The 26,762-nt window shown below is 36.7% G+C and overlaps 2 protein-coding genes across 3 annotated transcripts in view; one reads left to right on the forward strand and one right to left on the reverse strand.

Annotated features, from left to right (window-relative positions):
- The window catches only part of ERP44 (endoplasmic reticulum protein 44), a 60,088-nt gene extending 33,832 nt beyond the window's left edge, over positions 1-26,256 (reverse strand). Inside the window, exons 1-3 of the mRNA XM_019729225.2 lie at positions 26,007-26,256; positions 3,396-3,468; positions 1,674-1,713 (exon numbers count right to left, since the gene is read on the reverse strand). Coding sequence (XP_019584784.1) covers positions 1,674-1,713; positions 3,396-3,468; positions 26,007-26,063 — 170 coding nt within the window. The 5' untranslated portion in view covers positions 26,064-26,256. The remainder of the gene's footprint in view (positions 1-1,673; positions 1,714-3,395; positions 3,469-26,006) is intronic.
- Positions 26,257-26,443: 187 nt separating this feature from the next.
- INVS (inversin) overlaps positions 26,444-26,762 on the forward strand; it is a 117,553-nt gene continuing 117,234 nt past the window's right edge. The window contains exon 1 of one of the 2 annotated variants that reach the window (XM_019729227.2): positions 26,444-26,640. The gene's annotated coding sequence lies outside the window, so the exon portion shown is untranslated. The remainder of the gene's footprint in view (positions 26,641-26,762) is intronic. The other variant, XM_019729229.2, reaches the window with a different exon arrangement.

Here is a 26,762-nt window from a genome sequence, read left to right on the forward strand (position 1 = left end):
AATGTTGAAAAAAGATAGATGATAACTTTTCACAAAGCTAACAAAGTAGTGTAGGGTGCCAACAACTAAACGATAGCAAACAAGTGTTATGGTTGGGTTCAGAAGGGGTGTTACAGGAAGATATAAAAAGGTTTCCTAACCTGACTGGAGAGGAGGAGTAGAGGTATTGATCTAGGGAGGTGACCTGGAGAAAGACATCTAATCTAAGACTTGAAAGATGATTAAAACTTAACTAGGTAAGTAAGTCGGTGAGAGAAGAGTGATCCATTCAGACAGAGAAAATACCACGACTAAAAGTACAAGATGAAAACTCTAGACTACTAAAGAAACTGAAAGACATTTAGTAAAACTAGAAAAGAAATATGGGAATAGAGAGAGGCAAGAGATTTGGCTGTAAAGGTAGGAAGGGACCAGGTATCAGGTAAGAGACTTACCTAAAGGTAACAGGAAACCATTTAAAGATTTCTTTTTAATAAAATTTATTGGGGTGACAATGGTTAGTTAACACTACATAGGTTTCAAGTGTACAATTCTGTAATACATCATCTATATATCACATTGTGTGTTCGCCACCCAGAGTCAGTTCTCCTTCTACCACCAATTTTAAGAGGCGGTGTAAACTGACCCAATTTTCATTTTAGGAAAGACCACTCTAGATTACTTTGTAGAGAATAGAATGGAGACACATAAGACTAGAGGCACAGAAAATAAATTAGGACATTGTCGCTGGAATCTAGGTAAATTGCAGGACTATGGCCTGAAATAGGGTAATGGTAACTAGTAGGTGGTAAACCTAAAAGGGTCAAAGAAGATACAGGTTGTCTAGGAATAAAGATTATGTGAGTGTTTCAAGCTTCTCTCTAGTTGAAACTGCCTTCTTCCTGTCCCCATGCCACATTATTTAACATCTATCACATATTATGTCCTTGCTCTAGATGCTCGGAGTACTAAGTAAGATATCTCTGCCTTCAGAGTTTGCTTGCTAGGACACAAACAAAGATAAAAGACAGAACAATGTAGTAAGGAAAAGAAAGTAGTACACAGGATACTATATGAACACAGAAGACAGAATGTGATGCAGACAGGAGAATGAATAAAGGCTTCCTAGAAGTAGTAGTAGATGGTACATATTTAAAAATTTATTTTATTATTATTATTATTATTGGGGTGAAATTACATAGGTTTCAAGTGTACAATTCTATAATACATCATTTATATATCACATTGTGTGTTTACCACCCAGAGTCAGTTCTCCTTCCATCACCATATATTATAAAAATTTCAACGTTCTTTTTCCTTCTAAACTTGCCAAACACTGCCCTATCGCCACAGTCAGGAAAAATACAGAATTGAAACATGTACGTGTGTGTGTGTGTGTGTGTGTGTGTGAGAGAGAGAGAGAGAGAGAGAGAGAGAGAGAGAGAGAGAGAGATTTGAATCTTTGTGTTGTAACCTGCTTTTACTTTAAGATGTGGGATAATGCAATCAGGTATATTTCTCGCTTAAAACACAAATGCTCAAATTATGCTCAAATTGTGAATGAACCTAAAGTGATTCTGTGGATGGAATACTGTCTCACAAAAGAAAAAGGCTTCCCCACTCACCCCTTCCTAGGAAGCAAAGAAAAATTCACTTTTACCAAGTTAAACCACAAAAATAAGATTATTACTTACCAGTCAGCATAAAAATTTACTAAAGCAACATCAGCATTATCTGCAATTGAAAAACAAAACCAAACAACCTAAGTTATTTGTGTCTACATAATTTTGACATAATTCAAGATATGGTTTCATCATGGTCTTTTTCCATTGTAAAGATCCATTAAAAATAAACAATAGCAATTAAGTTACCTCTTGCTCAAAAACCCATACATGGATGCCTTATAATTTGTGGGAGTCCCTATTCCTTTACTCTATATCCTCCATCTTTATACCTTCCTGAAATGAATGTAAAACAAAAGAGGAATCAGACCCAGATAAGGCAAGTGAGCTACTAAACAGCCTACTCTTATAAAGTGAAATAAGATGATCTGGATTTTAATAATCTATTTATGACCTTCTATATTTATGAATAACAAAATTAGCTTTGCAAGAGAAATCCTATTTCCCAGACAAGACCTCCATTATGAAACTGAGATGCCCCACTTAGTTATAATAAGTAATCTATAATAGTGTTGGGTAAAAATGTTACCTTTTTTGGTTCCTATCCACTTAACAGTTATTCTCTGTTGCAAAAATAACTTAGTATCATTTGCATAGGATGAAGACATGAGAAAGTTATGTTCCTTTCCCCTAAACCTAATACAGACAAACAGAAACACCTCAGGTACTCACAAAAATAAAACACAAAGATATTCTAGAATTTGGAAGATTAAAGGAATGAGAATATGTGAGCTTCAGTTCTCTTCTTCTTTTTTTACCTTCAAAGCACTTTTTATCCACTTGCTTATTCACTCTAAGTTCACAGACAGTGGTCCCTAGACCAAGAAGCACCAGCATCACGTAGGAACTTAACAGAAATGCAAATTCCTGGGTGAGTCTAGCAGTTCCTATCAGAAACTGGGGCTAGGTCTGCAATACAGATATTAATAAATCCTCCTGGTGGTTCTGGTATATGCTATAGTTTGTAGAACCATTGCCTTAAAGATATCCCCATAATGTGAGAATAGACTTTTAGCATTTAAAACAAGTTCCAAAAACACAAAACACTGTATGATGCTCAATGAATAAACTCCTCTTATTTCTATTATTTTTGGTTTTTTAATGCTCAAATCAGTAGGTTGAAATGGAGTGCTAAAAAAAATAATTTATACACACTGTACATTTTCTTAAATTCTCCCAAGTTGTGATCTTCTATCAACCATGTCTTCACATTTCCTCTACTACTTTTAAGAACAAGAAATGTGTTCCCCAAAGTTAATTGTATCTACAAGGACACTGCGAACAAAGCGCTCAGTAAAACTCTATTGAACTTCATTGGACCAATGACAATAAAAGAGATCAGAATAAGTGATTTAGCTAAAAGTTAAAAAAGAAAATTCTAGCTGTGTCCTAAAGTCATTAACATTTAATACTGCATAGTGACAAATGTTGGCCTCTAAGAAGGCTTTAGCAAAATACTTTATGAATTGTTAAGAATGGTATTTCAGGCAGGGCAAAGAAATAAAACAAGACTACAAGTTTTTACTTGTAACACAGGAAAGTAGACTTATATATTTTAAGAAATTATCCTAAAAATTAAAACCAAAAGTGCTGTTGATTCAGTGCTGTTAAACCATGGAATTAATCAGAAGGCCAGCTCCTCAATTGTTCTAGATGATTGAGATTTTATTTTATCTTTGTATATAAACTCTTTATAAAGAAAAAAGTGTACTTTAAAAATATCATAGTACTTACTTAAAATGTCATCTATATTCTCTGTATCAAGACTTGTTATTTCTGTTGTTACAGGAGTAAAAACCCAAGTTACCTGGAAATTTCAAAACAATGAAATTAATAAATGTTTCCACCAAAGGCAAATAACGAAAGTCTAAACAGAAAATGTATTAATAAAGTTGGTTCCATTTGTTAGTCACAAAATCATCCATCAATTGGTTTTAATCTTTATTATGGATTCAAACCCTTCACTAGATCAATGAAATTGGAGAAGTACAACTTCTCAAGCCTGAAAACTGGTCAAATAAGACTTCCTATACTTCCAAATATATAAAAGAGATTGTTTCTAAACAAGTGAATTGAGAGTTTCACTCACTGTTTTAATACTTTCAACTTCATCTCTACTGCACCATAAGAAAAAATGTGCCAGATGATTATCAGTTTTGAAGGAATATAAAAGCAAAGCTAAGTTTGCTGGTTCTAGCCCACCTTGTTTCTAAAACAGAACAAAATGAAGCGAATTCAAGAAAGTCTTTCAAATTGTGACCCTAAAAGCCCTTCTCGCTTCATCTTCACTTACTGGTGGTAACAATGTGTTAAGTGAGAGGCTATTAAAAAAGAGAATAAGAATGTTTTGCTCTCACTTTAACTTGTCTACCCAAAGTTCAAGTTTATCAAAGAAAATCTCAGTTTGCTACCTGCAAAACAAAGAAAAGATAAAATTTTAAAACTAAACTAGCAACTGTTAATTTATTTTTAAAAGTACTATTTAGTGTATTTTATCTTTAGCTTCCATCTTTGACACACTATGTGTTTTTTGATGCCTACACAGTTTTTGTTCAAGCCAGAGTTTGCATGTGGAAATTTATTCACTGAACCATTGGTATTGATTGACAACTAATGTCAGGCCCTGATTAAGATTAATATTAAAGACTCCTCCCTTGTCTACCCATTTCATGGTCACTTCAGTACTCGTAACAGTTACAACTCAATTTTATAATTCACCAACAATTCCATTTCTAAATGATATAAAGAGATACGTTGATGCTAGCATGTAAATAAGCCCAACTAGTTATTTTAAATATTTCTATAAATTTATTTGTTTCTTAGAAAAAGCCTAAAAATAACATCTTATTTTCAAGTTACCATAATAATGTAGCTAATAGTATTCTAACAACTAATAAATTATACTCTCCGAAAAGATAGAGAACTTAAAATCCCTGAATATTTGACTTACATAACTAATTTCATTATTCTCAACCTCAAAAATTAATTGTAAAGCTCACACTTCCCTCATTAGTCCTTACTTACTATCCACATCTCAATTAACAGATCCTCCCCTCATCAGTGTATGACTAGCCCCAGATAACTGTTTAACCTTTAAAAGATAAGCTGAGGCATATTAAAATTTTTAAGAGCTGATTTTGAGCAAATATCAATTAAAATCAGGCAGCATCCAGTCCAGCAGACAGAAAGGAGCTTCAAGGAGCTGTACAAAATGACATTTATAGGGAGAAGAGAGTGGGAACAAGAAAGTTATACTAGACAAACAAGTGAGTTGGTTACTGAAAACTTACTTTCCTTTAGGGCATGGCAGGGATCTACCAGGCAGATGACCTAACTAGTGCTGATTAGGCAATTCCTGATTGACTGGTTTAAGATTCCATTTCTAGAAGAACTGAAACTGTAATTCTTAGTTTGGTGATGTGGAGCTTGACATAAGTCACTCCTTTTTGGGCCTGTTGTCATCAAGATTTATTGGTCATCAAGATTTTAGAGTAGATTGTGTATTGAAGAAAAATTCAAGACGATGATGCAAAAACAGTATCACAAAGCAACAAAGTTGGTCATTATCAAAGTCAAGTCATTAAATAACTCAATAGTCACTTATAGAGTAGCTACTAGGCACTGAGGACACAAATGTATTAGGCAAGGCGTGCTCTACCTCAAGGAGCTCTCAAACTAGAAGTGGCATAATGAGGGGAGAAACGTGGAAAATGAAGATACAATAATGGTTTTCAGTTGTATAATCCAAGGAAACCCATTTATGAATAGTTATTACCTATCAAAATATGTTCACAGAGAACTATACTCTAAACTTAACTTCTTTTTACGTGCTAGGTAATGACAAAAATGAGGCAACCATCAATTTGCCTATATTAAATGGATAACAATTACTTAAGAAACATTGTACTAATAAGCATGCAACTGATAAGACTAGCCAGCTAACGCTGTGTTTAAGAAGGCCTACAGCAAGAAAACTGTCTCTGACCCAATAATCACTCCTCCCCATAGGGTGTAAAGGAGGCGTTTTATCATTACCATTTCTGTTAATATGCAGTATGAAGGGAAAGACAGGTTGTTTATTTGAATTGTTAGCAAGCTCCACGAGTCTGACAAATTGCTTCTTTTCATGTCAGCCCTGGGCAGAAACAAGATTCTCCTGGGGAAACATCTTTATGTGTCAAATGCTATAGTGCTTAAGTATTAATAAAAGTAGCTCTAAACCAAGAAGAGGGTAATCATTAATTTAATTTTTTAATTTAGACTTGAAGTAATTTTAAAATTTTTAAAAAGAAACAACAAAAACCTACACAGAAATTTTGAATAGAGATCTTACTACTAGTCATGGAGAGAGAATACAGCCTCTAATGATGGAATATTCAGACAATATATAAAAATATAGACATAAACATGAACTATTTTACAAATTGGTCATTCTTTTCAGTTCATTAGCTTATTTTCTTGCCAAGAAAACTAAGAGGCATCTCCAGTCATCTATAATTCATTAGATAATTCCTTCCACATGCATTTATTGTACCAAATTAAACATTCCAATGTTTATAACAGATCTCCAATGAGATATGTCTAGTGATATATTATATGAAAGGTACATCAGTGAAATAGTAAATATTGCATCCAAATTGATTTTAAAAAAGTAAAGTGACAGGCTAGCTTTAAACAGGAACTTCTTCAGCAAGTAAAGAATATTTTCTTCCATTAGATGGTTTTTAAATATTGAGGTATCTTTGGGAATTAAAAAGCTTTTCTTTCCTGAAATTTCCCCGTCCCTTCCATGACCACCTGGCTGCCTAGTGATGATGCCAGTACACTAGGGCTATTTCCATAGCATTTTTGAAGCCACCTAGCAGCCAGCTGCTTTTCCCCAAAACATGTCCCACAATTTTTCTGCTTCCATCTCTGCCTACATGGTTTCTTCTACCTGGAGTCCTCTTTACCACTACTGCATAATCCATCCTTCCAGCACTGATTCTCTCTTCTAAAGAGCACGGTGTAGTTTTCCTGGTAGAAAATGCCTTCTCTTTCTGAAAAGCCTCTACTCCATAAAGATAGAAAAAAGGAAAACGTAGGCTTGTTTGACTCTACAAACAAGCATGTGAACTCATTTTAAACTTTGTACCATGTTTTTGGTCCTCAAATATGAACACAAGAACAAGTAAAACTCATATGTGAGAATTCTGCACTAAAATGCAAATTACTGTGATTTTAGAAATATGTGGAATCTTCGATCTTATTGGAAATTTACATGTATGTTAATTTTTGAAAGTATACTGCCTTCTGTTTGAATACACTTCTACATCAAAATTATTGGCATAAAACAGAAGCATCAATAGAGAATGTTTCCTTCCCTGTGGCATTCCTGTTCTCCACTGGCATTACACCTGCAGGGCATTCTTCAGTAATAGCTTAGTGTACTCTTGTGAAATCTTTCCTTTACCTGCTTTTTTCTGTTGGAAGATTCTCAAAGCCCTTTACAAACTAGGTGTCTCCTACAGTAAGAAATAAGTAATGTACCAGGCAACAGCTCCCTTCCATTTCTAACCTGGATTGACAAATCAGCCTCCAACCTGAAGTTCCAACACACGGGACCCAGACTGCTTCTCCTCCCTGGGCCACGTCTCTCCCTCTCAGTTGTGCATCAAGCTGGCAAGCGACAGAAGCGTAGAGATTTGCAGATGGCTGCACAGAGATGAGAGAGATGAAAGGTGCCGGGAGAAAAGAAGCTGAGGCTGAAAGGCACTGTAAGAGCCTTGCAGCTGAGTATCAGTCAAGGCACATCTCACTGTTAGTGTTCCCAGAAACATTACAATGAACTAGAAGTTCAAAGAGGGGGAAAACAGGACTAAGTACAGAATAACACTGGGAAGCTTCTTTAACCCTTACATTGCTCAGTGATACGACCAACCTTCCTATAATATCAGTGCAACCCATTTAAAACAAGTCAGAACTAATCTGCTTTGTAAAGAACCATTAGAATTAACAACATTCTTCCTTAAATAACTCAAAATATGGTGAGCACAGACATGTTTGGTAAAACAAATTCTATGCAAAAATAATAATAATTCAAATATAGATAATATAATCCCTAAACTCAAATTCTGCTAGTAAAAACCATAGAAAATAAAAATAAATTGTTGCAATTCATACTTTCGCCTGCATATCAGTTATTTGATCATGCATGGATTTCCATTAAAAACTGAAGCCATCTGTGTTTTGTTCTTCACTGTATTCTAAAAATGGGATGAACTAATCTACCTGGAATAGACACTGTACTTCTCTGACCTTCAGAGAAGAATGGTCTTGTTATAAAAAGATTTTCAGAACCAGGAATGAACCAAGACTTTTCTCTTAAATTCACCCCATACTATTCCTCTGAAATCCAAACTTCTAGCAATGGCGGTACTAACAAAGCATGGGAACTGAGAGAAAATTCAAGTGAGAATTGTTTACTTCTTTTTCTATACACACTCTGGAATCTGAGGGTGGTGGGGGAAGAATACATGTTTGTGACATTGTTTCTTTCGTCATGGTTTCCCAATTAGTACCTTGCACTGGATCTTATAAGTAGCAGTCCAGAACAAATACACACAAGTGGATGCCAGGAAAAAATTACGACTGCTCTTTGTGCTACACTGTAATGCTTGCCCAGGATACATAGTGAAAGTGAGTTCCTTTAAGAGAATCTATATACATGTCAGTACATACATTCTTTTGTTAGGTCACTCATTCGTCCCACAAATATTTCACTGAGTCATCTATTACATGCTAGGCACTGGAGATAGGGGTGTGAATAATATATATAGATGTTTGCAGTACATCTGGCAAGATCATCAAATTTAACAATTTCACTTTCAGATTACAATCGCGAGAAGATTCTCTCAAGCATTTTAAGAGTCATCCACAATTCCAGCAAAGTCATTATCTATTCTTAAAAGAAGAAAAGTGCTGGGCACTGAACAATGAGAATTACATATATGTCATACTTCCTTTTTGACTAGGCTTTCAAAAAAACTTTGAGTTAATCTTAATGCAGAACAAATGCATTGACAGTTATTGAACAATCTTAATATCTCTAAAAGTGGGACAACCAGATATTAATGCTTCTTGATAAGATGCAATAGGAAATAGAAAGCACTACTTGTGACGTATTCTTAACCCCCCCAAAACTGAACCTGATCTCAATCTAATCAAGCCTAAGAACTAGTGTATAGAAAACAATGAATACAGAAGAACATGTAAAATGACACCATGAGGATGCAAGCAGCCATGTTAAAATACAGAAAATTTTATAGAAAAAATGACAGCCTATCTTCATTGGGGCTCCCTCTAGAAGTGGATCCCGTGACAAGCAACCCGTGAATACAACCAGTTTATTTGGGAGAAAAAGGAAGTACTCATAGAGAAATGGGGAAGAAAGCCAACATACCATATAAGAGAGTGAACTAAAATACCAATGTTTTCACTTTTAAAAATTTTTTCAAGGTTTATACCAAGTAGACTGTGATATCTCTTAAATTGTATAATTTAAATTCTTTAACTCTCTTATTACCAGCTTTTCCAGGTGGCATATGCATTTCTACACAGCAGAATGTGAAGAAAATATCTCCTACACATGTCAAAGAATGCCTTTATTTCACTACTAACAAATGACCCTGACTATTTTTTGGTGAGTCAACAGCCTTCAATGAAAAACTGTTCTTCAGTGAAATCTTTGGTGTCTTATTTTCCACATTCACTTAGTTCTAGAATGACTTTCAGGTTTTCTAGTTTCTTATTCCTGAATACTACACATTCTAGTAAAATACTGTGATTACTGAATCCAAAAATGATTCCATTATTGTATGTGCCTAATGTATTGATCCACTGCTTACTTTTATAATTTGTGTAACCATTTGTTTGGTTACTTTTAACCAACCAATTCTAAATGTCAATCAGAAGTAGTCCTTGAAAGGTCATACTTGCTCAGATACCTATCCTAATTAAATCGTCTTTAAAAGAATCTTTAATGCTGCCCCGTATGCCACATACTGTTTTAGTTAAATATGTAAAGCAAATGGATTTCTCTGTCCCTCATTTGGTCTAAAATCCCCCAGTGACAGTATCTAACCTTTCATATATACCAACAGTCATTATCTCATGACCTCCATCACTATCATGTAGTATTTTAGCTTTCTAAGCACTTCTACCAAAAAAGTAATCAGGTATTGACCAAGGTTTGTTAAAATGAAATCTGAATTTAAGAATCTATCTCCCTTGCGCACTTCTGTCTCCCTTTTCTTAGTTGCCATGCGATAGAGGAAAAGAAAGACGTATTAAGCATTGGCACAATTAGCAATCAATAATATCAGAAATGAAAGGAGGGACATCACTACAGATTCAATAGACAGTAAAGAATACCAAGGAATACTATGAACTGCTCTGTGCCCACAAATTTGATAACTTAGAAGAAATGAACCAATTCCTTGAATGACACAATCTACCAAAACTCACCCAAGAAGAAATAGACTATCTTAATAGGCCTATATTTATTGAATAAGAAATTGAAACAATATTAATAACCTTTCAAAATAGAAAGCACCAAGCCCAGATGGATTCACTACTGAATTTGACCAAACATTTAAGGAAGAAATTACACTAATTCTCTTCAATCTCATTCAGAAGACAGAAGTAGAGAAAACACTTCCTAACTCATTCTATGATACCAATGTTACCCTAATACCAAAATCAGACAAAAACATTATAAGAAACCTACAAACTAGTATCTCTTATGAACATAGATGCAAAAATCCTCAAAAAGATACTAGCAAATCAAATCCAACAATGAATAAAAAGAATTATACATCATGACCACGTGGGCTTTATCCCAGGTATGAAAATCCAGTTCAGCATTTGAAAATCATTTAATATAATCCATCACATCAACAAATCATATAATCATATCAATACATGTAGAAAAAGCATTTGGCAAAATCCAATACCTATTCACGATACTCTCAGTAAAGTAGGACTAGAGAAGAACTTCCACAACTTGTTAATGAACATTTACCAAAAAACCCACACCATACTTAATGGTGAGAAACTTGAAGCATTCCCCCTAAGATCAGGTACAAGGCAAGGATGTCTTCTCATTCGATTTTTTTTCAAGATCATACTGGATATCCTAACTAATGCAATAAGACATGTAAAGGAAATAAAACATATGGATTGGGAAGGAAGAAATAAAATGGTCTTTGACATAAAGATCTATGGAGAAAATCCAAAAGAACTGACAAAAAAATTCCTGGAATTTTGGTTGCAAAAGACAACATTAACATGCAAAAGTCAATTACTTTTCTATATACCAGCAATAAACAAGTAAAATTTGAAATTCAAAACACAGTACCATTTAACTTGGCACCCCCCCAAAATGAAATACCTAGTATAAATCTAACAAAATATGTACAAGATCTATACGAGGAAAACTACAAAATTCTGATGAATGAAATCAAAGAAAAACTAAATATATGGATAGTTATTCCATGTTTATGGATAGGAAAACTCAAAATTGCCAAGAGATCAGTTGTTCCCAACTTGATCTAGAGATTCAATGCAAACTCAATCAAAATTCCAGCAAGTTATTTATCGTGGCTATTGAGAAACTGACTAAAGATTACATGGAAAGGCAAAAGACCCAAAATAACCAACACGGTATTGAAGGACAAGAACAAAATTGGAGACTGACACTACCCGACTTCAAAACTCACTATAAAGTTATGGTAATCAAGACCACTGAGGTACTGGCAAAGGAATACAAAATCAATGGAGAAAAAGTAGAGAGCCCAGAAATGGAATCAACTGATCTTTTTGACAAAGGAGCAAAGGCAATACAATGGAGAAAAGACAGTCTTTTCTACAATGGTACTAAAACAACTGGACACCTCAAGCAAAAAAAACAAAAACAAAAAAAAACCAGAATCAAGATACAGACCCTACACATTTAATAAAAATTAACTCAAAATGGATCACAGACCCAAATGTAAAAACACAAAACTATAAAACTCTTAGATGATAACACAGGAGAAAATCTAGATGATCTTGGGTTTGGTGACGACTTTTTAGATATAACACCAAAGGCATGATCCATGAAAAAATGAATTGATGAGCTGGACTTCATTAAAATTAAAAATGTCTGCTCTGCAAAAGACACTGTCAAAAGAGTAAGATGACAAGCCACAGACTGAAAATATTAAGAAAAGACATATCTGATAAATGACTGTTACCCAAAATATACAAAGAACTCTTAAAACTCCACAATAAGAAAACAAACAACCTGATTAGAAAATGGACCAAAGACCTCAACAGACACCTCACCAAAGACATACACATGGCAAATAAGCATAAGAAAAGATGAGCCACATCATATGTCATCAGGGAAATGCAAATTAAAATGAGATACCATTACGTACTTCTTAAATGGCCAAATTCCAGAACAATGACAACACCAAATGCTGGCGAGGATGTGGAGCAACAGAAACTCGAATTCATTGCTGGTGGGGATGCAAATGACACAGCCACTTTGGAAGACAGTTTGGCCGTTTCTTACAAAACTAAACATACTCTTTACCATACAGTCCAGCAATCACACTCCTTGGTATCTACTCAAAGGAAATGAGAACTATGTCCACACAAAAACCTGCACATGGATGTTTATGGCAGCTTTATTCATAATTGCCAAAACGTGGAAGCAACCAAGATGTCCTTCAATGGGCAAACAGATAAGCTGTGGTATATCCACACAATGAAATATTATTTAGCATTAAAAAGAAATAAACTATCAAGCCATGAAAAGATACAGCGGAAACTTAAATGTGTATTAGTAAGCGAAAGAAGGTACTCTAAAAAGGCTACATACTGTTTGTTTCCAACTATACGGGATTATATGAGGAACAAGGGGGAAAAAGCAAAACTATGGAGATAGTAAAAAGATCAGTGGCCAGAGTTTAGAGGGGAGAGATGGATGCATCAGTAGAGCACAGAGGATTTTTAGGCCAGTGAAACCACTTTGCATGATATTGCAATGATAAGTACCTGTCATTACACATTTGTTCAAACCCATAGAACGTATACCAAGAGTGAATCCTAATGGAACTATGGACTCTGGGTAATAATGATGCGTTAATGTAGGCTCACCCACTGTAACAGATGCCCCACTCTGCAGGGGATGTTGCTAATCGGGCAGGCTGTGCATGTGTGGGGACAGGGAACAGACAGGAAATCTCTATGCCTTGCCCTCAATACTGCTGTGAACCAAAAATTGCTCTAAAAAACAAAGCATATTTTTTAAAAGTATTATTTCTAATGTCATTATTAATGCAAATGAAGTTATTTTCCTAAATACCTTTATGTAACAAAAGTACTTCTTTTCTTTTCTATTTTTATTAGTTTCATGTGGTAACAAATGTACTTAATTCACTACTTTTATTGTTTTCTAATCTAAGGAATAACATTTGAGATGTACACAGATGCACACAAATAGCTTATTTCTTCCTGCCTACTGATCTAGGTAAATGTAGATTTGGAGAAAAAAAAAACCATATAGGCTGACGTGGTTGAACAGGGTCCCCCAAAATTCACGTCAGCCAGAACTTTAGAATGTAACCTTATTTGAAAAAGGGTTCTTGCAGATATAATCAGTTATCGACCTCAAGATGAAATCATCCTGGAGTTAGGGTGGGCCCAAGATCTACTGACTGGTGCCCTTCAAAGCAGAGGAGAAGACACACAGACACATAGAGGAGAAGACGATATAAAGATGGAGGTAGAGATTGAAATGATGTGTCTATAAGCCAAGGATCCTCAAGAAGCTAGAAGAGGCAAAGAAGATTCTCCTGTAAAGTCTTCAGAGGGACAGTGACCCTGCCAGCACCTTGATTTCGGACTTTCGGTTTCCAGAACTGTGAGAGAATAAATTTGTGTTAAGCCATCAAATTTGTGTTAATTTGTTGCCGCAACCCTAGGAAACTAACACAGAGGCACAAACCACGTTTATGAGGTCTGGCAATTCGGTTCATGAACTTGCCACCATGCGCTTACACTGGCAGCACTGTACACAGAGCTCAGTAAGGTTTCGTAACCTTGGTACCCATATACAAGAGAAGTCACGACCACTTATGTATGTATTTGCCAAAGCACATATACCACTAGCAAGAAATGCTGACCGTTATAGCCCTGTTGTGTGCTAATGACCTTGCATCTGAAAAACCTAAGACTGTTACAATGAAAAAGTTATTTTGCTGTGGGAATGCCTTTCTTTTTGCTTTATTTTATTTTACTTTTGGCAAGGAGGTATAGGTTTTATATTGTTTTATTCATTTGTTTCCTTAGTACCTAGTAGGGTGCTTGGCATATGGTAGAAACTCCACAATGTTTGCTAAATGAACAAACAGACTGAACCAACTAACCTTAAAGTTCTTCCATTTTTAGACATGCAACAATTCTATGAGAACACAAAAGAAGCGAATCTACTTAAACGGGAGAGGCCATGAATGACATGTATTTTTCAGTTAGAATAGAAGGCATTTTCTAAAATCTTTGTTTGGTGACTAGAACTCCCATTATGACAGTGAAAGGGATTACTTTTAAATAGAAAAAAACATAATTCATCATACAGTAAGAATTCAAGAGAACTCCCACCTCAAAAAGACTCGAGAAAAATACTTAGCCTGCCTTAGCACAAACTACCAAGTAAAAACGTGACAAACCAATTTACAATCAAATTTACAGAGTGAGTACCAAAAAAAAAAGGAAAAAGGAAAAGAAAAAGAAATACAGTACTCACCACTGGATTAGGTTTAAAAAGGGAGAAAACAGCAAGTCTCGATCTGATGAAGTTCACATCCTCTACTGCTGTGGGACGAGCATAATTTTCCTACTTATCAATATATGAAATGAATGCAGCAGTTTCAATGAACGTTTTGTTTTTAGTAATTCAAAACAATAGTTTTCAGATAAAGAGACTGTAGGCTAGACAGTCTTCTAAATGGAACTCTCAGTAATCAAATGACCAAGTGTGAAGGCCACAGAAATATATTTTATAATTTCAAATTCTGTGTTCAACATCATGAGCTGTAAAGAGAGCACTGAAATATAGGACCCTAAACTATAAAGACCACTCAGCTATAAATTATGAGTATTATTGTTTAATTTCTTATCATTACCCTAGTTAATCCCTCAATTCTCATCAGCCTCTCTGGCCTCTACTTTATTAGGTCAAAATAGTAGTTATTTAGAATTACAAAGTTGAAGGGAGCCCTAGTTTATCTAATTGTATAATATTCCCCTCCTACCTCATGCAGAACTCCTCTTGACAGCTTCCCTGGCAGAATGGCCATGTAGCCTGTGGTTGACCACTTGCTATGATAGACAGCTTACAGCAATGTCTATCTTACTGTGATCCGCTGTAAAGTAGGGCCACTAGAAAGTTTGACCTTACCGGGCTGAACATCTGTTCACCTTCCCATTCTACACATTCACCATAACCCTATCACGAACAGCTCACCAAGAACATATCCACCTACTCTTCCAAAAGCTTACGGCCGTCCTTGGATGAGAAACCATGCGGATGGAAGCACTGAACCAGGTAGGTAGGGCCTGCAGGGAATTCAAAGGCACATTCTGTCCTTCAAGAGCTTCATGACTGTGCATGAAAAGTTAGCACAAGCTGTGTGATGCAAGTACTATAAGAAAGTATACTAGAAACATAAGGTAGAAAAAGGCACAGAATATGGTATGGGTTAGGTGAGCAGAGTCGTTTCTAAGGATGAAGGTGAGTAGCAAAGCCTGACTATGGAAGTTCACAAGTGCAGTGCTGGAAGATGAAGTTGGAAGGTTAGGTAAGTTGGGGGCAGAGTGTTAGAAGAGTAAGAGAAAACCAGATAGAGGGGTTGACATCTACTATAGCAGAAAACAAGCCAATGGAGACTTCTCAGTAAAGGAAGAGCAAAATGATTTCAAGGCTTAAGGAAGATTAGTGTTCCACGCTTTACGACAGAGACTGGGGAGAGGTAAGACTATACAGCTAAGAGAGTGCAATGATAATCCAGGGAAGGGAAAGAAGCGCCTGGACTGGGGTGGAGGAAATTTGGGGAAACTTTCAAAGGAAAGACACATAGGTCATGATGACAAACTAAAGAGCTGAAAAGTTCGACAAGCCAAAGTTATAAACCTAGGTGACTGGCAGAGCCGAAAGGGGGAGTAAGACTATTTTGGAGAAAATGTGTGTAGCCACTGATCTATTTCAATTTCACTAGCTATATGCCTTGCCCAGTTAATGAGAAAACAGCCGACAGTGAGGAGGTGCTTTCTACCAACTGCCACACAGAGTTTGGAAACTGTATCTGACTACTTTTCATACCCAGGACTAAAGCATCAAGAAAGTAACTGAGCCCAACGTACTAACCAAAACACTAACAGACTTCCAAGCGACTCCAATCTTTTAAAAGGCAATAGTTAAAAGCTGTGGGTTAAAATGACCAGATGACAAGATGTGATGAGAAGGGAGAAGAGAAACTCTTAGATACTACATGACAGAATATTCACATTTACCTCCTTACTGTCTTCTGTCTCTTAAAGGTAGGCCTTTTCCCTTTCCCCAACCAGCGAGGAACAGAAAGAAACTGAAAACGAACTACTGAAGCATAAAAGAAGAAGGGGAAATAGCATTTAAAAAAGAAATGGGGTAGGTAACAGCATGAGATGCTATAAAGATTATGAGCATAAGACTTACTTAAGGGTCATATAATTCACAATTAAGAGGCTACTGTTACCCTTGGAACACATCAATCACAATCATCATTTTTAAAAAGTTAAGTCATATTTGGTAGCCTCCGGTAAGGCAGACACCAGCTCCTCTAATTACAAACTTTCAATCTACAAACTTCAAAGTTTTCACGTATGCAAATCAAACAAAACCACATAGACTCTGCCTGCCACCAACAGATGAAATTAGCCATTCCTTGTATGACGTGTCACTCTGGACTTAGGAACCAGGGCATTAACAAACATTATTTCAGAATCTAAAGAAAAATGCCTCTTCATATTCTTGAATGATTTCCAGAAAAAAAAAATTGGTTATACTCACACACACATTTGGCTTGTTTGAATGGTATTGGCTTTAATTACCTAAAAAACAACAACAACTTACTGATATGAATTACCCCAGTCCTGATAATGGGTTCATAAACTTTAATAATACAAGTCAAGTGTCCTGTATTTCTCTTAGAAGAAAATGTACCCTGAAGACACCCTTGTTCCCTTCTAAAACTAGAAACAATTTAAACAACCTGAATAAAAGTGCATTTTAAGCCATTAAGAAAATATCTTCTATCCTATTTTACAATATTCATGGATATTTATTTACTCAGTACAGTAAGTCCTCACGAATGGCATCGATAGGTTCTGTGACTTTAAGGGAAACAACATATAATGAAACCAGTTTTACCACAGGCTCATTGATACAAACAAGAGTTCAATTCCTACCTGCATCTCATCAACTTTGTAATGAAAGGACATTGAACAAAATGACATTATTCGAGGACCTGCTGTACTGCAAAGTACTGTAGTATTCCAAAACAAGTGATAAGCTTCAAAAATCGTCATATGGGAATATAGACAAGCTCTCTACTAATTTCCTCCAATATCACAATCCATTTTGCATTCGAAGTAACAACTATAGCTGATCCCGGGAAGTGAGTATAGTACTACAGTACAAATCAGTATTCCCCAAACAAAGTAAGCTAAGAAAGACTCACTAAGGCATCAAACACAACGGCCTTACATACAATTAACTACTTCAGTCATATCTAGTCAGGTGGTTCTCTTGCCTCATGCGTCAAATGAGAAAGAGAAGACCGAAGATCTGATTATTTTCCTGCAGAATATTAGATACTTCTCAGATCTAAAACTATTTTTTGAGGACTCATCTTATTATATACCTTAAACCACTCTTTTGTTCAAGATAACCAGTGTCTACCTATCAAGGAAGTCTTTATAGCATTGTGGACTGGAAAACACAATTTACCCTTCGTTTCTAACCAAGTACCCACTTTCCCAATGGGAGAGCTTTGTAGATGTATTAATGAGACTAGAAAAGCAATATGACGGCCTTTTTTTCATCAAAGTTAAAATACCCATCATAAACTATCTTATATGCCAGTAGGTTCTTACCAAATACCTTCGTCACAGTATCTAAATTAAAAATATTTGTTATATCCTTAGTTTTCATCAAACATATAAACAGATTTAGTTTAATGGCCAAAACTTACTAAAAGTAGTAGATATTATACATGCTGTGTGTAAATAACTTTACAAACCACTGGAAGCAATATTTAAGGGTAACTATGGTATCTGTAAGTTAGGTTTATAGGGAAAAATGAAGCTGTACAACCAGCAATTTGAGACGTTCCACCCTTACACAAATAGAATTTTTATTTGCATCTTTTCAGTGAACCAAAGTCGGCTGTGATAATCTCTTCCCTTACTAAATTCAGCTAGAGAAAGATTATATATTTTTAAAACTCATCATCATTTTCCAAATACCTATTCAGTTACAACAGTCAGAGATAATTTTTGAATGATTTTGAGTGTACAAAGTAATGTGCACAACATAAAGCATGTTTCCCCACCTTCATTTATACCACTTACAGGAATTTACTAGCTTTTGCATTAAAAGCAGAAAAGCATATCAAGTTAGATTTTTATTTCTATCAATCATAGTAGCACTTGTCACTTTTTAAATAAGTTTACATCATAACTCACCGGGGAAAGAGACAACTTAATATGTACTTTAAGAAACCACTAATATTTAGAATCAGACTTTTAAAATAAAAAGCCTCATTTACTCATTTCAGAGGGTTAAAAAGGCAGAACAAGCCCAGAAAGAAGTCAGCACAAGCACTATCCTCCTCCAAGGTCCTTTCTCCATTTCATGACAACCCCATCCGCTGCCAAGCTTTCCTTCTCTATTCACTACCTTACAAAATAAAAATATGTCCTGTATGCCAGACGATGCAAAATACTATACATACATACATATATGTATACAGAGAGAGTACCACATATATATAAAGCACTATATGATATATGATACATGTATGTATCTTAACCATACAACTGTGTGAAATAATAACCCCCACGTTTAAAATAGGAAATTTGAGGGCCAGGAATGAACTAAATAGGACTTTCTGGCGTTGAAGTCACTCTACCTTCTAGTATTGTCAGTTATCCTGGAATTACAGATCCTAGAACTATTTCCATAATGCATCAACTCTCCCTGACAGGGATGTACATTGCATACCTAATCTTCTGGGAAAAGAATCCCAAGTACAAACATATGCTTGAAGCACACAAAAATATTTCAATTGTAACAACTTATATTTACTGTTTACAAACATACATATTAATTTTATTTTTCACATCATCATAGCAACTCTAAAGCAAAGGTAGGAATTATTTGATTCCCATTTTACAAATGAAGAAAATGAAACTCTGCAGTATCTGACATATAGTAAGTGCAGTTATTTGTTAAATTATAAGACTCAACTAGGCTAAGTAACTTGTCCAAACTAGTGGCTGAAGTGCGTTCAAACCCAGGTCTCTTTTAATTCTAAAATCAATGGCCTATACAACAAAATACAACTATTTCCATAAACTATTTTCATCATTTATACTGAATTTAAGTACAAAACTAAATAGTTATAAAACAGGTAGGCAGATAAATTGTTGACTTAATAGTCACATTGATAGGCTGCTTTTGTTAGTACAGTAACGATGGTGCAGTATCAGCATTAGAAGAGCACAGGGCCTGAAAGTAGTCACACCAGCTCATTATGTTAGTGCACACAATTTTAATACCACGCACGGACAATTTGAAAATACAAAAAAAAAAAGGGGGGGGAGGAATCATTCATTCATTCATTCATTCATTCATTCGCTGATTCCTTCATCTAAGCATTTGCTGAGCATGTAGTATGTGGCAGAAACCAGAAAAGTTTAAGTGCCTACAGCGTACCATGGACTCATTCACAAAGAGTCTCATTTTTGTCTTCCCAGAACTCTACAGTAGAGTTCTTTATCCCCATTTGGTAGGCGAGAAAATGGAAGTTCAGAAAAGTTAAATAACTTTTTTACATTAAGTGGTCAAGCTAGGTGTCATTTCCAAGTTGTACGAGTACAAATACATGTACACACGTGGGCATCTTTTCCTTCTAGATTCCCACGTAACCAGTGGTCTAACACTCTACACCAGGATCAAACAAAAGCAAGAGCCCAACCCTACCTTGTTCAAAATATACATGTTACTATTAAAAGTCCTTTCAAATATACACAGAAAAAAATGTAAGGCTATATGGTTGACCTTGAACAACATGGATTTGAACCATGTGTACATGGTTTTTTTTTCAATAAATACATATAGTACTGTAAATGTATTTGTGTTATGATTTCTAATAACATTTTTTTCTCTAGCTTACTTTAAGAATACAGTATATAATAAAAATAACATGTAAAATATGTGTTAATAGACTGTGTACTATCGGTAAGGCTTCCGGTCAGCAATAGAGTATCAGTATAGTTTCGGAGGAGTCAAAAGTTATATCCGGATCTGCAACTGTGCGGGAGGTCGGCACTCCTAACCTCCGTGCTGTACGTGAAATTGTTATCAATAGTTGGGGTACGCGCTTTTTTCTTCATGATGCTTTCCTATACCGTGAAAGCATATTGCTTTCAGGAATCAAAAAATGTATCCGGAAATCTTTTGTTTTAACATTTTAAGTTGTGACAACTACAGGTTGTGACCCACCCTGTCACACACAGAGACACACTGGGGGGACGCTGGGGTGAACAGCCAAGGCTACTCCCAGCAGAGGCATTTGGGCCATGGGCTACGGAGATCAATATTATCACCAACCCTGTTAGGAAGTTCTACCTTATTGGGTCAGATCAGCAACTTTTAAAACTTAAATTAAGCAGAGAATAGAAAAAAAGAAAATATCAGCAAACAACGTACATAGCAAGAAATCAGTACAGTTTTGTGAAAATGTTTTAGCGACATGCCTTAATCTTTCAATATGCTGTAGCTTATTCACAGTATGACAACCACATTGCCATCTTTGCCACTCCTTGAATAGGCCTGGGACAGTCTCACATTAGGGAATTTGCACGCGCTAACACCCTCCCTGGAGGCTCTTCCCTGAAGAAATCCAAATGACTAACTGCCTCACCCACTTCAAGGCTCACCTTCTCAGTGATTCTTACAAACTTCAACTTGCTATGCATTCCTTACCCTCCTTACCCTAGCTCTACCACTTCTTCTTCCCATACACTTAACAATTATTACTGAGCACTTAACCTCTGTAAGGTATTGTACTAGAAACTGAGATCTAAGAATAAGAAATTGTGATAGCTTTTTACCATTTTTTAGTCCACAAAATCATAGAAGCATGCAAATAACCCCTCCTGAGTCAGATATAATACTTGTATTAGTCTTCACGAGTTAATAGGCAAGAAAACAAAGGTAAGGAGCAGCAGATCCAAGGTTTGGGCCCAAATCTCTGACTCCTAAACTGAATATTCTTCTGAAAACACAACTCTAGACAACTATAACTTCAGTCATTACAATTGCATGTAATCTACTCATGGTTCCTATATCCCTTCCCACCTACTAAACTGAGCAAGACACTAATGTAGAGTCCTATAGAAATAAGACCTGGTTTTATTTTAATATAAGACCCGGTCTTATATAAGACCGGGTATAATATAACATAACATAACATAATACCAGGTTTTATATTAATTTTTGCTCCAAAAGATGCATTAGAGCTGATGGTCCAGCTAGGTCTTATTTTGGGGGAAACACGGTAGAATGATTTTCTGAGATGATTTCTTCCTTCTTTTCATTATTATATTAGTAATGTTCATGTCTACAAACTCAGGTGACTAAAAATTACATACATTAAAACACAATGCTCAAGCTTCAACATAATGCGAAAAATCACAGGGCTGGAGGAATGAGAGATCTGACCACAATATCACCAAGGGAATCAAAGCAGTCAGAATTTTATTTCAGTCTGTCAAGGACAGAGCCAAGACCTGAGATCCATGGCATTACACACGAAGACTTCTTTCTCCTAAGTGCACTTTTCCCTCCCCTCTTGAATGGAATAATCGGAATGCCAGTGAGAATCCGCTAAAGACCATGATTTTTATTTTGGCTAAGGTAACAATGAGCTGTTCTAATGGAAACTGGCCAAAGGATTTTCTAGTGTCTTTAGGGCCAATTCTGACATCTGGCCATGTCAGCAAGCCATATAGCAAGACTTCTTTAAAACAAAACAGGTATTAGATTTAGTAAGTTATCCAACCCTTTTTATTCATTCCATTGAAGACTGAAAATAAACCCATCAATTTAACCCTTCGAGGCCCTACTCTCAGCTTTCTTCAAGACTTCTGTGATTCTCCCATTGCGAAGTACGTCTTTTGCCTCTTTCAAACATGAGAAGCTGTCCTTCTCATACTTTAATGGGCATATATGAATCAGCCAGGTACACTGTAAAAAGGCAGATTCTGCCTCAGTAGCCTGGGAGGAAAATGCCAGAATCTCCCAGGTAATACAGATCCCTAGGCTCCCAACCACATTTCTGTGTAGCAAGATCTATAACCCACTTCTACAATACCTTAAGGGCATCCTATCACGTTCCTTTTGAAATTCTAATTATTTACATACACATCTTCTCTCCCCACCAAATTATAAATTTCTTAGAAGCATGACATGCATCTCAATATTCTTTTTCTTCCATTGTAGATAGTACATAGGCATTCAAACGACAGGAGGAAAGAATACCAATGAAATTAAAAGTTCTTGCAGCCTGGGCCGCAGATAGTTCCTCTCTATGGAATGAAAGGTAGGCTACAGATCAATAAATGCTGTGAAAAGTCATACTGCTTTTAATCACTTACTTGATTAGATGAAACAGCACAGCAATGGTCAGTATCAGGAAAGCAGTGACCAAACCATGCTATTCCTTACACTGGATAAGGGTGAGGGGCACAGACCTGCAACTTGTTGAAAAACTAGCAGAGTTTTTTTGAGGAAATACCCAATCAAATAAAGTCATTAGGGGAGTTAGATGAATATCCTTTTTGAAAAACAAAACAGACTAAACACAGAATCACTGAATCATTAAATCCAGTGTGCTTACCTTCTGGACTAAAAATTTTACTTCGGTGATTTATCCAAAGTTAAAGCATTAAGTATATGAAAGACTTGGAACTTGTACATAGATGCCCTGACATCTAGTCCAGCATTCTTTGCACTACACTACCTCTTGAAGGCACACTAAATGAATAGACAAAGTAACACTTTCCATTGTTTTTTAAACTGTATCTTGTAAGTACATCTATTCTGAATTACTGGAGGAAGTAAATCATCTTTTTGAAAAAGGGCAAATAACATGGACACTTACATTACATATACACAATTATAAATGGTTAATAAATATGAAAAAATATTCAACTTTGGTTGTAATCAAAGAAATGTATATTTAAATCAGATTATCAGTTTTGGTCTACTAAACTGGCACATTACAAAAACACCCACTGATTGATTAGCAAGTGAGGAGGCAGTTTGCATACTCATACACTGTTGATGGAATACATATTGGTACAATGTGTATTTTCAGTAGAGCAATTTGGTACAATGTATCAGGAATCCTAAATAACAGACATACTATATGATCCAAGAAATATAATTCTAGAAAAGTTACCTGAGGATGTATTTGGAGATTTGCAGTGAATATCCTTGTATGTGTACCTTCTGTACATTTTTAATAATTTTGTTTATATGGCCAGGGGAGAAAAATATCACACTAAGCTTTTGTGTTTAGGTACCCATCCCAGAAAGGCTTCTTAGGTATAAAGTGATATGTTCCAAAATGCCTTTGAGATCGGGGAAAACTACTTGCCTACAGAAGTTTAGGATTATATGTTTCAGCTGTCATCTTATGAACATCACTAAGTCTGAACAGATCTAGTTCTTTAGAGCTGAGCTATAATTTGCCTGAAAAAAAATATTGTAGTAGGAGAATAAATGGCTTTTTAGAGCAGGACGTTTAAGGAAAAAATGATGACCTCAGTTAGGTGGGAATTTGGATATTCAGTGGCTGCATGTGGGAGGGAATAAATGAAGTCTGAAAGGGGAAGTGAGGGAGGAGGAACAAAGTACATTGGGGAAGATAAAGGATATTTTTTCAGACAGGAAAGATACTGAGTAAGCAGGTTCCATCACTAGGACATAATTACCAGTTAGATAAGTAACTCAAATTATGATTAGACAGATGTTTTATAAATATGTGATAACTAGTATGTGATTATTAAAACTACTTTGGTATACACTGTGTTCCAACTGAATCTAGCTTGTCTTGAAATTTCGGCTTATTAAACCTTTTCTTGGCTTTATTTTCCAGCCCATTAATCTTTATAGGTATTCTCTAAAACAGCTTCTAAGTTTCTATTCCTCTACATTTATTTATATATACAAAATGTTAACTAGATTTTAAAATTATTAGAAAAAATTCCCTCTTTTTTATATTTAACAGGATTTGGTTTTCTATAAAAAGCATGAGTTATTTCAAAATAAATTCTTTCTCCTTCTTAAACTTAGCTCTACAACCAAACTTACCATTCCAGAAAAGAGTATCTGATGTAGTTTTCCTATTCATTGTTTCAACTTTTCTTTCAAATGTCTTAAGATTTTTTTCCCTTCACATGTTTTGGTAACCTAAAAGTAATTTCTGGCAGACAACCCATATTCAGGCCATTTTATGGACAAGGAAAAGAATATTATCTAGAATCTTTAAAAGAGAGAATGCTCTCTAATAACAATAAGTATTATTCCAGTACTTCTAGAAGGAAAAGAGAGCCACATTGTATATTGAAATTACCAAGAACCAGCTCTATACAGAATATTTCCCTCTTTACAGAAGTCCTTCATTACGGTATAAGAAGTGTCAATAAGACATTTTATCAATTAACATTATCGTGTTTATATACAACCTTTAGTTCTCAGAAGTACTTCGACATCCCCTTTAGTTTTTCATACAGTTTTTCCTCTGAACAGGTCCAAGTACTGTATGACTTGCAAATCACAGAGTGAAAAGGAGGAGAAACAGAAACTATTTTAAACACAAATATTAAAAATTTAATGTAATATGGTGAAATAAGCACTGCAAGTCAACAGACCTGATCAAGTCCCTGTTCTGCTGGTAACTAGCTATATGAGCCTGAGTCAATCATGTTTCCAAAATTAAAAAAAAAAAAAAAAAAGTACCTTTGACTTAATGTCTAGCTTAAATTTGGCTTTTTAAAAATCTGCTACAATTAAACTGTTTTCAAATATTGTATTACAGTAACAGCTCAATACACATATGTCACTTCTTCCCATGTGGAGTTGAGTCCTTCACTTTTGGAGTGAGTCCTTCACTCAATTTGACTTGCCCCCTGGCTTACTTGCGTTGCACACTCATTATGTACTTTGGAGGAAAGAGACAGAGGAAAGATTCCTTTATGATGGGATGGAGCTGAGCAGGTGAAGGAGTTAAGAAATGAATGCTTATGTATACAAAAGATCTGGTCATTCTCAAATCAGGAGCACGGAAGAAGAACTCTACTTAAATTGGGAGGAAAACGGTTGTAACAAAAATTGAGGGAGGCCTTGAGCTGAGGCTTTCAGCTTAATAATAGCTTCCACCTTTATTTCCCCAGTGGAGACCAAACCAGTCTCCAGTTCCGGGTTCCCAACCAATCATATCAAGCCACAACAGAGGCTCTGCCAACCCGGGCACCGTTTCAAGACTCTAGAGTGAGATTCACACGACCCCAGCACCTGTCGGCCTCACACCCTTTCCAAAAGGAGGGGGTAAGAGGGGACAGTAGGTCTATCCCCCCGTCCTTTTCGATTCAGGCTACCACCCGGTCCAGGAGCCCTGGAGACTGAAACAAACTCCGTACTCCGGAGAAAGGGGGAGCTCCTCGCTGTGACCCACCCATGTATCCTTCCTCCAGGATAACTCTATTTACAGGTCCCAACCTCCGACCATGGTTTCTCAGGCCTCGGGGACCCTGGGCCTGGAGAGTGGATAGACGGATGCCAAGAGTGAGGGCAGCGGAGGAGGGTGCACTCCTTGCTACCGGAGAGAAAGATACGAAAGCAGGGGTAGGAGCGGCTGTGGTCCCCCTCGGCGAGTAAGGGAAAACGTCCCTGCGTCTAATGAAGTGTCTGTCATTCCTTCACTCACTCACCAGGAGCAGCAGGGAGCATCTCAAGTCGGGTAAGGATAGGAAGACTGCAGGATTCATGGTAACGCTGGGATCCGCGGCAGGGACAGGCGTTGGCTGCTTGGACTGGGCAGGGTTGGGTTAGGTTAAGAAAGGGCTTGGCTCCGGGAGCCGGCAGCAGCGGAGGTTTCTCCCTGCAGCCGCACCTCGTCCTCTCGACCCGGAGCTCTAGCGGCGAACACCCGGGACAACTTCCAGAGAGGCCTCGCAACCCTCACTTCCGGGTCCTTCCCACCTCTGAGCATATCGGGAAATGTAGTCCTGCACCACTCTCACTGAGCACGTCACCGGGCATCCAGAACTCATTTCCCATAAGGCTCTTCGCCCAGGACCACAGAGTCCTTTACGCGCGGGGCCTTGTGGGATAAAAAGGGCGGAGAGCGGGTGTACCACTGTGTTTCAGAGGGTGGGAACCACAATTCCCAGAAAGTTGTGCGGTTGAGAGTCTCGGACGGCCTCCCGAGGTGCTCTGTTAGTTTCAGCACGGTGGGGTCTGTCCCAGCCGGACGTAGTGTACTGTCCTGGCTGGAGGGGCGGCCCGGTGGGGGTCGTGCCTCCTGGAGCCGCCCCCAGGACGTGAGTCCTGGAGGAGGCAAGGGTGAGTAGGAGGGGGCCTGGATGGGGAGGCTCGGATCGATCTGTACTGGCTTGTACCCTGCCTTAGACTCACGGCCCTCCTGGCCTGGGCTGTGGCCTGAGCCTCCATCACTGGCCTCCTCG

Source organism: Rhinolophus sinicus, linkage group LG04, assembly GCF_036562045.2.
Source record: "Rhinolophus sinicus isolate RSC01 linkage group LG04, ASM3656204v1, whole genome shotgun sequence".
NCBI lineage: Eukaryota > Metazoa > Chordata > Mammalia > Chiroptera > Rhinolophidae > Rhinolophus > Rhinolophus sinicus.